The sequence below is a fragment of the Xenopus laevis genome, chromosome 7L, assembly GCF_017654675.1.
Source record: "Xenopus laevis strain J_2021 chromosome 7L, Xenopus_laevis_v10.1, whole genome shotgun sequence".
In the NCBI taxonomy this organism is placed as follows: domain Eukaryota; kingdom Metazoa; phylum Chordata; class Amphibia; order Anura; family Pipidae; genus Xenopus; species Xenopus laevis.
In genome coordinates this window covers 36663926-36676179 of record NC_054383.1, presented here as the reverse complement: position 1 = coordinate 36676179, position 12254 = coordinate 36663926, and the positions used below count along the sequence as shown (strand labels likewise).

General features: G+C 36.8%; 1 protein-coding gene across 11 annotated transcripts in view; it reads left to right on the top strand.

The window, feature by feature from the left end:
- The window catches only part of sorbs1.L (sorbin and SH3 domain containing 1 L homeolog), a 96846-nt gene extending 84592 nt beyond the window's left edge, over positions 1-12254 (top strand). For 6 of the 11 annotated variants that reach the window (XM_041568787.1, XM_041568788.1, XM_041568785.1 and 3 more), the window contains 5 exons: positions 1079-1177; positions 4756-4815; positions 5244-5434; positions 8344-8456; positions 9848-12254. In XM_041568787.1, the coding sequence (XP_041424721.1) occupies positions 1079-1177; positions 4756-4815; positions 5244-5434; positions 8344-8456; positions 9848-9915 (531 nt within the window). In that variant the 3' untranslated portion in view covers positions 9916-12254. The remainder of the gene's footprint in view (positions 1-1078; positions 1178-4755; positions 4816-5243; positions 5435-8343; positions 8457-9847) is intronic. The other 5 variants (XM_041568793.1, XM_041568789.1, XM_041568794.1 and 2 more) reach the window with 3 other exon arrangements.

Here is a 12254-nt window from a genome sequence, read left to right as displayed (position 1 = left end):
AGGTAGTCACTGGCCATCCTGTCACTTCAACAAGATAGCTGAACAGACAAGGGCCACTTTAAAAACTGGGCATTTGCCAAGGGCACACTTGGTTTCCACCATCAGTCTTTAGAAGATGTTTTGAGTGTTCCTCCAAATATGCCAAGTCAGCAGCCACTTCCAAATTATACTTTTCTTAGTTTTATACTTACTACAGGTGTTATCCAGAATGCTTGGGACCCGGGGCATTCCCAATAATGGATCTTTCTATAATTTGGATCTTCATACGTTAAGTCTACTAGAAAATCATGTAAACATTAAATAAACCCAATAGGCTGGTTTTGCTTCCAATAAGGATTAATTATATCTTAGTAAGTACAAGTTACTGTTTTATTACAACAGAAAAAAAGAAAATCATTTTTAAAAATTTGGATAAAATGAAGTCTATTGGAGACTGCCTTTCCGTAATTTGGAATCAACTGGATAACGGGTTTCTGGATAACGGATCCTATAGCTGTTACTCTTACAAGGTACATATTAGGGCATGTGCCAAAGATTTGCAAATGTTCTATAGATTTTGCATGATCTGTCACTGCAAAGACCATGCAAATAAGCCTCCAAAATAAATCGGCTCCTGGATTTTCCTTTACTGTCTTAAGTAAAATCTTACTTGGTGTGTCCAGTGATGTTTGTGTTTCTCTTCTAGCAAAAACACACTGATTATTACTTTTTGAAATAGAAGCATTTCTTCCCTTCACATTATATTTTGTTATTAACTGCAGCGTATGTTGAGAGCTGAAGTTCGGCATTTACATCAGTGCTCCAAGTTGGCTGTCCCTGATCTAATGATTGGCTAACGCATATGATTGTTACTGTACAATAGCTGTGATACAGGAGGATACATTTCCATGGCTATTCTTGCATGTGCCATTTTGTATATTTAAACCTAGTAATGTGTATGGTAGAAATATGATCGTGAAATATGACCTCTGTTTGGCATGACTCCTTGTATGCTGTGACTTTGAATTTTCTTAAGTGTGCTGACATTATTCATCCCATTCTCATTGTATTTTCAATTTTGTTTACATCATTCCATTAGCCTTGCAGATCTGACGGAGAACAGACAGGAAGGGCGTCTAAAAGTCCTGTAATGATTACAGGCTCCCCGGTTAATACCCTGAACTCAAATTCTGTTGTGGTAAGCCCATGCAAATAACTATTCTAGGATTATACTAGTTATAAAAAGAATAAATGCACTACAATTCCAGGTTTACATATTTCCTCCTATTCTGGTTAACAATAAAATTAATATAGTTGTTTTATATGCAACAATGTTATTGTTCGGTACATTTACAACTGAAAAATATTAGTAAGCAATACTGGAATACTCCTACATGTGCCCCAATCCAGCCCTGTTAAAGTTTATTCAATCTTGTAAATTTGGCCATCATATACAAGCCTATTGACTATCTTTAAAGGACAAGGAATGTTAAACTAAAGAAGTAGCTATAAATATTGTACATTATGTTTTGTGCTTCTGTACCAGCCCAAGGCAACCACAGTCCTTTAGATCTGTGTCTCCAAGATACCCCAGTAGCTCCCCATCTTCTTTTCTGCTGATTCACTGCACATGCTCCATGTTGCTGTCAGTTACTAAGCTTAGGGACCGACTCAAAATATACAGCACACATAGAATATAAATGTCACAATATAAGGCTGATTAGTAATTAATATGGGTAATTACTACATGACAGCACAGAAACCAGTGCATTTAGCATCAAAATTTAATAATCAGCCCTGTAGCATCATCTTATATTACAGGCCAACCACATTTTCTGCTTGATAATTTGCGACGATACCTTAAGATTAGCTTCTCAACAGCTGATCAGAGCCCACTGAGCATGTGAGTGTCGTAGACACTTTCCAAGATGGTGACCCCCTGTGACAAGTTTGAAGTCCTGGATCATTGCTGCTATTGAGAAGCTGAAACTTTAGGCTGGTGCAATAAGTTCAATATATAATACGTATAAGTACAATTATCTCAACGACATTTAGCCCAGTTACACTATACCAGGGATTTCATTTCTGGATGAAATGTGTCCGATATTCTGCCTTTGTGACAAATATTGTTATTGTCAGCTAGGATTAATTATACAGTATAATTATCCCATTTTCAACTGGACCAAAATCTATCCACTAATCGTTTATCTTCCCAACAGACAAATCCTTTTAGAATGCAATAATATAATCCCAGTGGCACAGGGTAATAACATGTAAAACATCTGTCCTTTACAAAATAAGATGAACCATCTAGTCTTCACACTTCTACTCCATTAGTCTTCAATTGGCATCATGTTTCATTAAACATCTCTGTTAGAGTTCATTGTAACATTTATTTTTATGTTTTTCATTGACATCCTCTATACCTTATTGTATTCTTGTGATGATATCAAATAAAATATTTTAGTCTGCAGAATGCTTGGGACTTAGGGTTTTCCACTTAATGGAGATCCATGTTTGGAAAAACAGGCCGTAAAAGGGTTCAGTCTCATAGTTCTGGTGGACAGGTCAAAAGGCAAGTGTCCAAAGACAAGTTGGCAGGCTCATTCTAATTGGCTGTTTTTAGCAGAGTACAAAGCAATCATTGGGGCAGATTCCCTAAAGGGTGAAGTGACTAACGCTGGTGAAAATTCGCCAGCGTGGCACCATTTTGAACCAGGCACAGGCGTCACTTCGCTAGCGAAGGAGATAGACCCTTGCGTTGCTTCGCACTCTTAACGCCAGGTGAATTTTCGCTCTGATGAATGGACGTAACTCTGCAAATTCAGTTAGATGCTGATTTTACTGAACGCTACCTCATTCGCCAGACTTGCCTTCGCCAGCTCAGACCAGGTGAATGCAATGGAGTGCATAGGACTTCCTCAATTTTTGGTGCAAAAAGTCCCACAAAAAACACTGGGGGCTTTTCCTTTTTTCAGAGTGATAGCCTGCAAAGGTCTGTAAAAAATGTTTTCAGTAACCGTGTTCCCCCCTCCATTTTCTAACATATGGAACATAAACTATACACTGGGCTCATGTGTAGGGCATTATAACAACTCTATTTTATTTATTAAGATTCCCTGGACTTGTGTAAATAATGTAATGTATTTGCTGCAACATATACGTCCATGTAACTTTATCACTTCCCGCTGTATGCAAATTAGGCAACGCTAGTGCATGAAAATTCACCAACATTCGGCACCCTGGCCACAACTTTATCACTTTAGTGAACTAGCGTTGTCCTAGCGAATTTACTCCTGGCGAAGTGTTGTGATGGCTGCTGGCGAATTTTCACAGTTTAGGGAATTTGCCCCATTATCTTATGTGCCAATCTGGACCATTTAGTAAATTCAGAAGAACTCTAGACCCCATTTAGTGTACAGATAGAGTAGAAATATATACATAGCTGAGATAAGAATTGGTAGAATAGTCTGTGCTTCATGTTATACTTCCCCAAAAGGAGTGGATGGTGCAGCGTGCTGCTTTAAGATTTGTGCCCACACTCTAATCACTTAATCAACTGTTCCCAAAGCCTTGGCAGTTTCTTGTTATTATTATTAAAATAGTGCTACTGTATTCGCAAAAGTTTAGAGAGTTTCTACATCATTCAGACTGGTCCCTGGCCCTATGGACTTTACAGTCTAAGATTCCTATAATTGTACACTAAATTCCATCACATACATATACTATGGTGAATTTTATTAGCAGCTAATAATAATCCCTGTATAGTTTTGGAGTGTGGGAGCAAATCAAATCAAAATTAGGGGGTTATTTACTAAAATCCGAATTCATCTTATATTTTAAAAAACCACGACCAAACTCCCATGCCCTATTTTATCTTTATTTGTTAATTAAACGGATGGTGGGAAAACGAGATAAAATCGAGTGAAAATCGGAAATGCTCAAATTTTTCAGGCTTTTTTCCCGAATTGCTCAAACAGTGTTGGACTGGGATGCCAGGGGCCCACCAGAAAGCCTTAGACCTTGGGCCCACCAGAAAACCTTAGAGCTTGGGCCCACCAGAAAACCTAAAACCGTGAGCCCACTAGAAAACCTTAGACAGTGGACCTTTCTAAACTATTATTCCTCCGCTACTCACTCAACCTCTTTATTCTCCTAGTCTTTTATATATACTTACAATAATCTCCCATTATTAAGCATTTTTCCCCCATAAAGAAATAGGGAATGCCCATGAAATAGGCCAAATGTTTAGAAACAAGAGGGCCCACTAACACCTGGGCCCACCGGGAGTTTTCCTGGTATCCCGGTGGGCCAGTCCGACACTGTGCTCAAATGTTTCTAGTTTCTGGCCAAAATCCCTGAAAAAAGGATTTTTGGGCAAAACCAGCACAGACCACAAAAAATTCAAATTGAGATAGATGCCTCTCCCATTGACTTATACAGGACCTCGACTGGTCTGAGATGGCCGATTTTCGGATTCTGGCTTTTTGCAGCATCAGGGCTTAATATATAATAAATCTTGAAAATGTTTAGTTTTTTTCCTCTAAAAATTTGAGCTTTCTAATGAATTTTTCGAGATTTTAACATTTGTATTTTAATAAATAACCCCCTAAATATTGCTATAAAATAACCCTCAATGTTAACATCCAGCATCAGGACTGAAAGGGTTCCCCTGCAGTTTGCCAGGGTCTTATTTTGTAGCATCTGTCTTTATGTCTTAGTATAACCAAATAACCCTTGCTAAATATGTCCCTTGTAATTTGCTTAATGACACAGCGTCCTCATCACACACTGAGCACAGGACCAGAGCTCACAGAGTCTGAGAAGAGTTATGTGGTAAGAGATCCTGTGATCCACTGGATATTGAGGGGTCACTGGTGCCTAGGTTTGACTATTGTCTGTTCCCAAATAATACGATGTGCTTTCACTTGCTATGCCTTCCCTCTAACTCCTAACCATGATAATGCACGAATTGACTGCTGCACACCAAGTATTCCTTTGCTCGATTTATCTTTGTTTTTAACAGCAATGTGCCAAACGCATCCTGCTCTGCGGCTATGTCAGTCTCTGTACTAAACTCTACCTTATTCTGTATCTTGCCTGTTTTTCCATGCTTACCTGGATATACTCTGCACTCCACTCCATGGATTTAACCGGATCTACAACTCTTGTTGTATTCTGAAATTATATACTACAATCGGGAATGCCCTGTCTCTTATTTTCCTCTTACTTGACTGTCTAATGGTGGTGTGACCTGACGGCAGGAAGCTGTTTGCAATGAGATAATAAGCATTGCAGAGAAATCTGTCCGTTACTGCAGCACTATCTCTCATCCTTTTGACTATCGACACAAGGTCTCTTCCTATGACAATAAACAATGTTTAATCATTTCCCAGCAACCTCAAGCGCAACACAGAAGGGACAGCCTAGAAAGGAGCCAGACGCCACAGGATGCGTAAGTGTTATTTTCTCATATTTTCCCTCTAAACAAACTTTTATTATGTTATAGAATGGCCAAATCTTAGCAACTTTTCAATTGTTCTTCATTTTTTTAATAGCCCTTTAATTCTACAAATGTATTGTTATTGCTACTTTTTATTACTCATCTTTTTATTCAGACCTTCTCTTATTGATAAACCAGTCTCTTATCCAAATCAATGCATGGTTGCTAGGGCAATTTGGACCCTAGCAACCAGATTGTGAAATTACAAACCAAATAAAATGCTAAATAACTAAAAACAAATGTAAATTGTTTCAGAACATTTTCTACATCATACTAAAAGTAAATTTAAAGGTGAATATCCCACAGCTACCACCTTTCTGCAGTGTAGATTCTTCTTTGCAATGGATCTGACAGTTCTAAGATAAGCCAGAACAGGTAGCGATGTTCATATCCGGTCTAAGTGTAATATTATCTGACCGAGACTGCTGAGAAGTGGTACTGACTAATGCATATCTGTATTCATTTTTTGTATAAAAAGTAAGGATGCACCAAATCCAGGATTCGGTTTCGGGATTTGGCCTTTTCAGCAGGATTCGGATTCGGCTGAATCCTTCTGCCCGGCCGTACCAAATCCGAATTTGCATATAAAAATTAGGGACGGGGAGGGAAATCACGTGACTTTTTGTTGCAAAACAAGGAAGTAAAAAATGTTTTCCCCTTTCCACCGTTAATTTTCATATACAAATTAGGGTTCGGTATTCGGCCGATTCTTTTGCGGAGGATTCGGCCGAATCCAAAATAGTGGATTCAAGCATCCCTAATAAAAAGTGATAGAGTTTTTAAGAGCAATGCAGATTTTTTTAGATGTGAGGATAAAATGTGTTTAAAGGGGTGGGTCTGCTTAAGTTAACTTTAGTATGTTATAGAATGGCTAATTCTAAGCAGTTTTTCAATAGGCCTATTTTTTTTTTTATAGTTTTTGAATTATTTGCATTTGTCTACTGACTTTTTCCTGCTTTCAAACTGTGATCACTGATCCTCTGCTCTGTAAGGCTACACTTTTCTTGTTATTTCGACTTTTTTACTTTTTACTCATGTTTCTATCCAGGCCTCTCCTATTCATATTCCAGTTTCTTATTCAAATCAATGCATGGTTGCTAGGGTAATTTGGACCCCCCTAGTAACTAGATTGCCAAAATAATTACAAACTGGAGAGCTGCTGAATAAAAAATAACTCAAAAACTACAAATAATAAAAAGCGAAAACCAATTGCAAATTGTCTCCTAATCTTCATCACATCATACTAAAAGTTAATTTAAAGGTGAACAATCTTTTTTGAGGAAGTCTTGAGGTATTTGTGCGTTGCTTGATTGGCATGGGATTCAGAAGGACCAGAATGTAACAAGGCATTATGTCAGCATGCCTTAAACAACCCCTGACATAACACTATTACTGAACCACTGTCAGTGCTGTGTCCTTTCCTGGCTTTCCAACATGATTTCATATTTTCCATTGCTTGCATGAGCCTGAGAAGAATGCATATCAGTATGCAGGAGAGATTAGTAGCCACATAGCCTGGAAATGTATACCATATTCACACAGCTGCTAGGAGGAATTTCCGGCTTGGGATGATGTCAGCTCCCTGTATTGTGGAAGGTTGCACCCCCCTCCCTGCTTTTATTAACAGTTGTACGATCCAGCCACATTTTATTCAGACCAATACTTTTTCACAGATGTATTCATGTCCGCCTCTGTATCGCATATATTCATATATGTATTATGCATTGTGTGTGTCTAATTTCATTATATGTTTTTATTATATATATTATATGTTGCGCATTGTATATATATATATGGGAACATATCCCACATTCATACAGCAACTGTATATATAGTGGCACATTTGCATCTGTTTGTTATGAAGTTGTTTGATTTTGTATGCTATAGATATTGCAGTTATATGTTACAGTATATTGCAGGTATACATTACAGTATATTGCAGGAATATGTTACAGTATATATATTGCAGATATATGATACAGTATATTGCAGGTATATGTTACAGTATATCGCAGGTATATGTTACAGTATATCGCAGGTATATGATACAGTATATCGCAGGTATATGATACAGTATATAGCAGGTATATGATACAGTATATCGCAGGTATATGTTAGTATATCGCAGGTATATGTTACAGTATATCGCAGGTATATGTTACAGTATATCGCAGGTATATGTTACAGTATATCGCAGGTATATGTTACAGTATATCGCAGGTATATGTTACAGTATATCGCAGGTATATGTTACAGTATATCGCAGGTATATGTTACAGTATATCGCAGGTATATGTTACAGTATATCGCAGGTATATGTTACAGTATATCGCAGGTATATGTTACAGTATATCGCAGGTATATGTTACAGTATATCGCAGGCATATGTTACAGTATACAACAGTTATGTGTTACAGTATACCGCAGGTATGTGTTACAGTATATCGCAGGTATTTGTTACAGTATATCGCAGGTATGTGTTACAGTATATCGCAGGTATGTGTTACAGTATATCGCAGGTATGTTACAGTATATCGCAGGTATGTTACAGTATATCGCAGGTATGTGTTACAGTATATTGCAGGTATGTGTTACAGTATATCGCAGGTATATGTTACAGTATATCGCAGGTATATGTTACAGTATATTGCAGAAGAGCTGCAAGAGTATATTATGGCTTATTCTATGAGTATGGCTCACTATTTCTTCTCTTGCCTTCTTAGTAGACGGTTATACAGTATATTTTCACTCCTGATTATTGTAGCATATACGTATGAAAATACATGTGGATATTGTTTCTTTCATTGTGAATCTCACTGTGTCATTGACTTAAGTGAATGTTTCTATTCTTTACTATCTAGATATACCTATCAGGCTTTGTATAGCTATACACCCCAAAATGATGACGAGCTGGAGCTCAGAGAAGGGGACATTGTTGATATTATGGAAAAATGTGACGATGGCTGGTTTGTAGGTAAGTTGAATTATCATCCCAAAGTACAATATCTGTGTGTTAGGAACCTGCATACCTACCTCCCTGGCATATTCATTGCTCCTACTTTCCTCCTCTTGGAAGTAGCAGAAAAATAGAATGGCCCTTGTGTAATAGAATCCTGACACCCATTTCTCACCATAGCCTGAAGTGGCTTGTGGACAAACTGTGAACAACAAAATGGAAGAAGTAGGCCGGAGTCTCTTTGAGCACTGTCTATTAATTATATCTGCGGAAGTCGTCTATAAGGATATTAGGCAATACCCATTATAATGTATTTACCAAAGCTCAATAAGAAATAAAGCATTTGTTTTCATCTAAAATTAGAAGTAATATCTCATCTCTCTCTGTTCATCAATGCAGTACTGAATAAGATACTTTCATGATGTATTACCTGCACTTGGATAACAAGTTGTGAGATATTTTCACTTGGTATGTTAGGCTAAAGCAGGCTATACCTGTAGCAGCCAACTTAAATGTTCTGGTCACATAATATATAATGTAATATAATCACAGAACTCCCCCATTGCTGTGCAAGTACCTGTGGCTATCCATTTAGTTCAGATGGATACAATAATGCATTGTTCTGGCCAAATAACTGGCACTGGGGGAAAAACCAGTAGGCCCCAGCCCAGGACCACATCCTGCCTTGGACTGGGGCATGGGGGATAAATTTGAGGACACCGAGGTGGGGTGCTGGGATGGTTTGCGTCAGGGGGTAGGAGGGATTGTTTTTTCAAAACACATCAGTTAATAGTGCTGCTCCAGCAGAATTTTGCATCGAAAACTGTTTCTCAAAAGAGCAAACAGATTTATTTATATTTAATTTTCAAATCTGACATAGGGCTAGACATTTTGTCAGTTTCCCAGCTGTCCCCAGTCATGTGACTGGTGCTCTGATTGACTTCAGTCACTCTGCTCTAATGCAAGTTCTCCCCCAGCAGCCTAACAACAGAACAATGGGAAGGTAACCAGATAACAGCTCCCTAACACAAGATAACAGCTGCCTGGTAGATCTAAGAACAACACTCAATAGTAAAATCCAGGTTCCACTGCGACACATTAAGTTACATTGAGTAGGAGAAACAACAGCCTGCCAGAAAGCAGTTCCATCCAAAAGTGCTGGCTCTTTCTGAAAGCACATGACCAGGCAAAATGACTTGAGATGGCGCCTACACACCAATATTACAACTAAAAAAAAAATACACTTGCTGGTTCAGGAATGAAATTTTATATTGAAAAGTGAATTATTTGCAGTGAAAACAGTGTAATTGAGAAATAAAAACATCATAAAAATCCCTTTAAAAAGAAAAGCCGTAGATCTGGATAAAAATATTGTTTTGTTTGCTAATGTTCTATATTTTACCACCTAGGTACGTCTAGAAGAACCAAACTCTTTGGTACTTTTCCAGGCAATTACGTAAAATTAGTATTCTACTAAAGAAGATTGTGTTCGGAATTACCGGGAAACATCCATACGGAGCCTTGCTTGTGGGAATGATGCTAACCGAAAGCCTTTGCTGAATGTATTAGATAAAAGTTATTTATAGAGGTATATGGTTTACATGTGTCAGTTCTGGGTTTAAGAAGTGGCCCTCTGATTTCTTTATATATGATGAAGTTAAGACATATTTCTTACAATTTATATTGAACCTGTTGCCTTTGAAATATTTTATTTAAGTTCTAAATTTTAGATTTTCCCGTTTATTTTTATTTCAAACCTTTTAATCAAGAGGAGGAACAACAAATATTTTTTTATATTCACTTCAGCTGTTACTTTAGATATTTAACAGCCTAAATGACGCAGTTCAAGGCAACAGAGAATCGTTATTTTACAGGAAAACAAGAAAAGCCTCAAGGCTGAATACGTTTGTTCGGCTATGCCCTTCTGCAGCTATTTAGCTGAGGGTATATCCCCCCCCAGAATCTTTCCAGAGTAAAAATCTGCAGTTCAGTTGTAGCTGTAGAGTGCAGGCATTGGTCAGTCAGCTCTTACCAACCAATATGAACTAATTAATAAGCAATGAAAACTGTCATTTTTTTTTACAGAAATTCTATGCCTAATAATAAGCCATAGGAAATCCTGTGTGCTATAGAGAATATTTGTGCACAAAACCATCTTGAAGCGTCATTCATAATGGTGCTGCTCAATGCTCAAAAGCGCCATCAGTGTTCATGGGAGTCATTTGCCTTTATTGCTATCTGAACAAATCAACAGTCATAACAACATAATGAGTATTATAAGGTGATTGCTATGAGAAGTAGATACAGTTTGCAAATTAGAGAATCGTTTTTTTTTGTGGTGGGGGCTTGCCCATTCTGTTTTGAGACAAAAGGCTGTTAATTACAAATATGTCCATAGTAGTGTCCATGCATAGTCTGGTTGTCACCGGTCACTTTTGTTATAAGTAGCTGCTTTTGTGCCTTGTTGGGTGCACACAAGAAACCCTCATACTACGATGGGTCACTTGGTATTGCCTCTGTTATAATCATTGCTAAATTGAGGAACAGATACAAGACGTGATAGGGATTTTTCCACTTGTTGTTCAATCATTTGGCATGAGATCTCCTACAGTAAGAGCTTGGAAACTAAGTTATCAGAACATTTTACCCCCTGAATGAGGCACAAGCTCAGCAAATGACCAATGTCATCACTAACTGGGCTTCCAATAAGGGGAAACCACCCGAACAAAGCCATCTTATAAAATTTTATATATATATAAATATTATATATATATATATATATATATATATATATATATATATATATATATATATATATATATATATATATATATATATAAATAGTTATATATTACTGATAGCCTCAAATCATCGTAGAATAGGCCATGTCTCAATTCAGAAGGTCCAGACATCATTTGGCTTCCTGGCTTAGAATGATCTTGTCATTGCCAAACTGGGCTCCACATTGAATTTCTTTTACAAAATAATGCAAGAAGTAAATATAATCTTTGTAATCTGCCTATCAAAGCAATCTCCCAAACTGTAAACACCTGTAAAATAAACACATTTATTAATAAAAAAAAAAAGGGAGGGTAATACTGTAAGTTTGTAGCTTATGTTCATAAAAGAAAAAAAAAAGATTGAGAATGTTCTTTTGTCATAACAAGATATATTTAATATAAGATGACTATTTTTTTGCTATTGCTTTTATACAGATTTATTAACAATTGCAGCTGCGTTGGCATGACTAGCAATATGTTTTGATATATTACCTATATTAAGTTTTTTTTTTCTTTTTCCATGTACACAGTACATCTAAGTCACAGATGGTTCATATTAAGAGACAGCAATTGTAAATATGTATATTTGACTTTGTAAAGAACATGTATGTTGTATCTTGTATAGAAAAAAAGAGTAATTTAAGAGGACTGATCGAAAGATAAAAGCGCAAGATTCAGGAAAAACAAGTTCTTGAATTTAATTTAATGAACAAGTTTGTTTTAAATGACACAAGAAGAGTTAAGCACAGAACCATAGGACACATAAGAAAATGACACTGAACACTTTTTAGCAAACATATCCCTTGTTTTATTAATGTTTTTTCTTTCAACAGAAGTTTCAGCCACCATATTTAGAATTATGTTACCATTTGGCTATTTCACAATAACGCTTTCCTTACCAAACTTTATAGTCCAATACACTTTTAACAGCATTGTTCAGTTATCACCATACCAGTCACTTTTCAAGTTATGTTGTGTTGTTTTCATATTGCAGTGCATTATATTTTGAAGCCTAATAAATTAAAGCATTGAATAA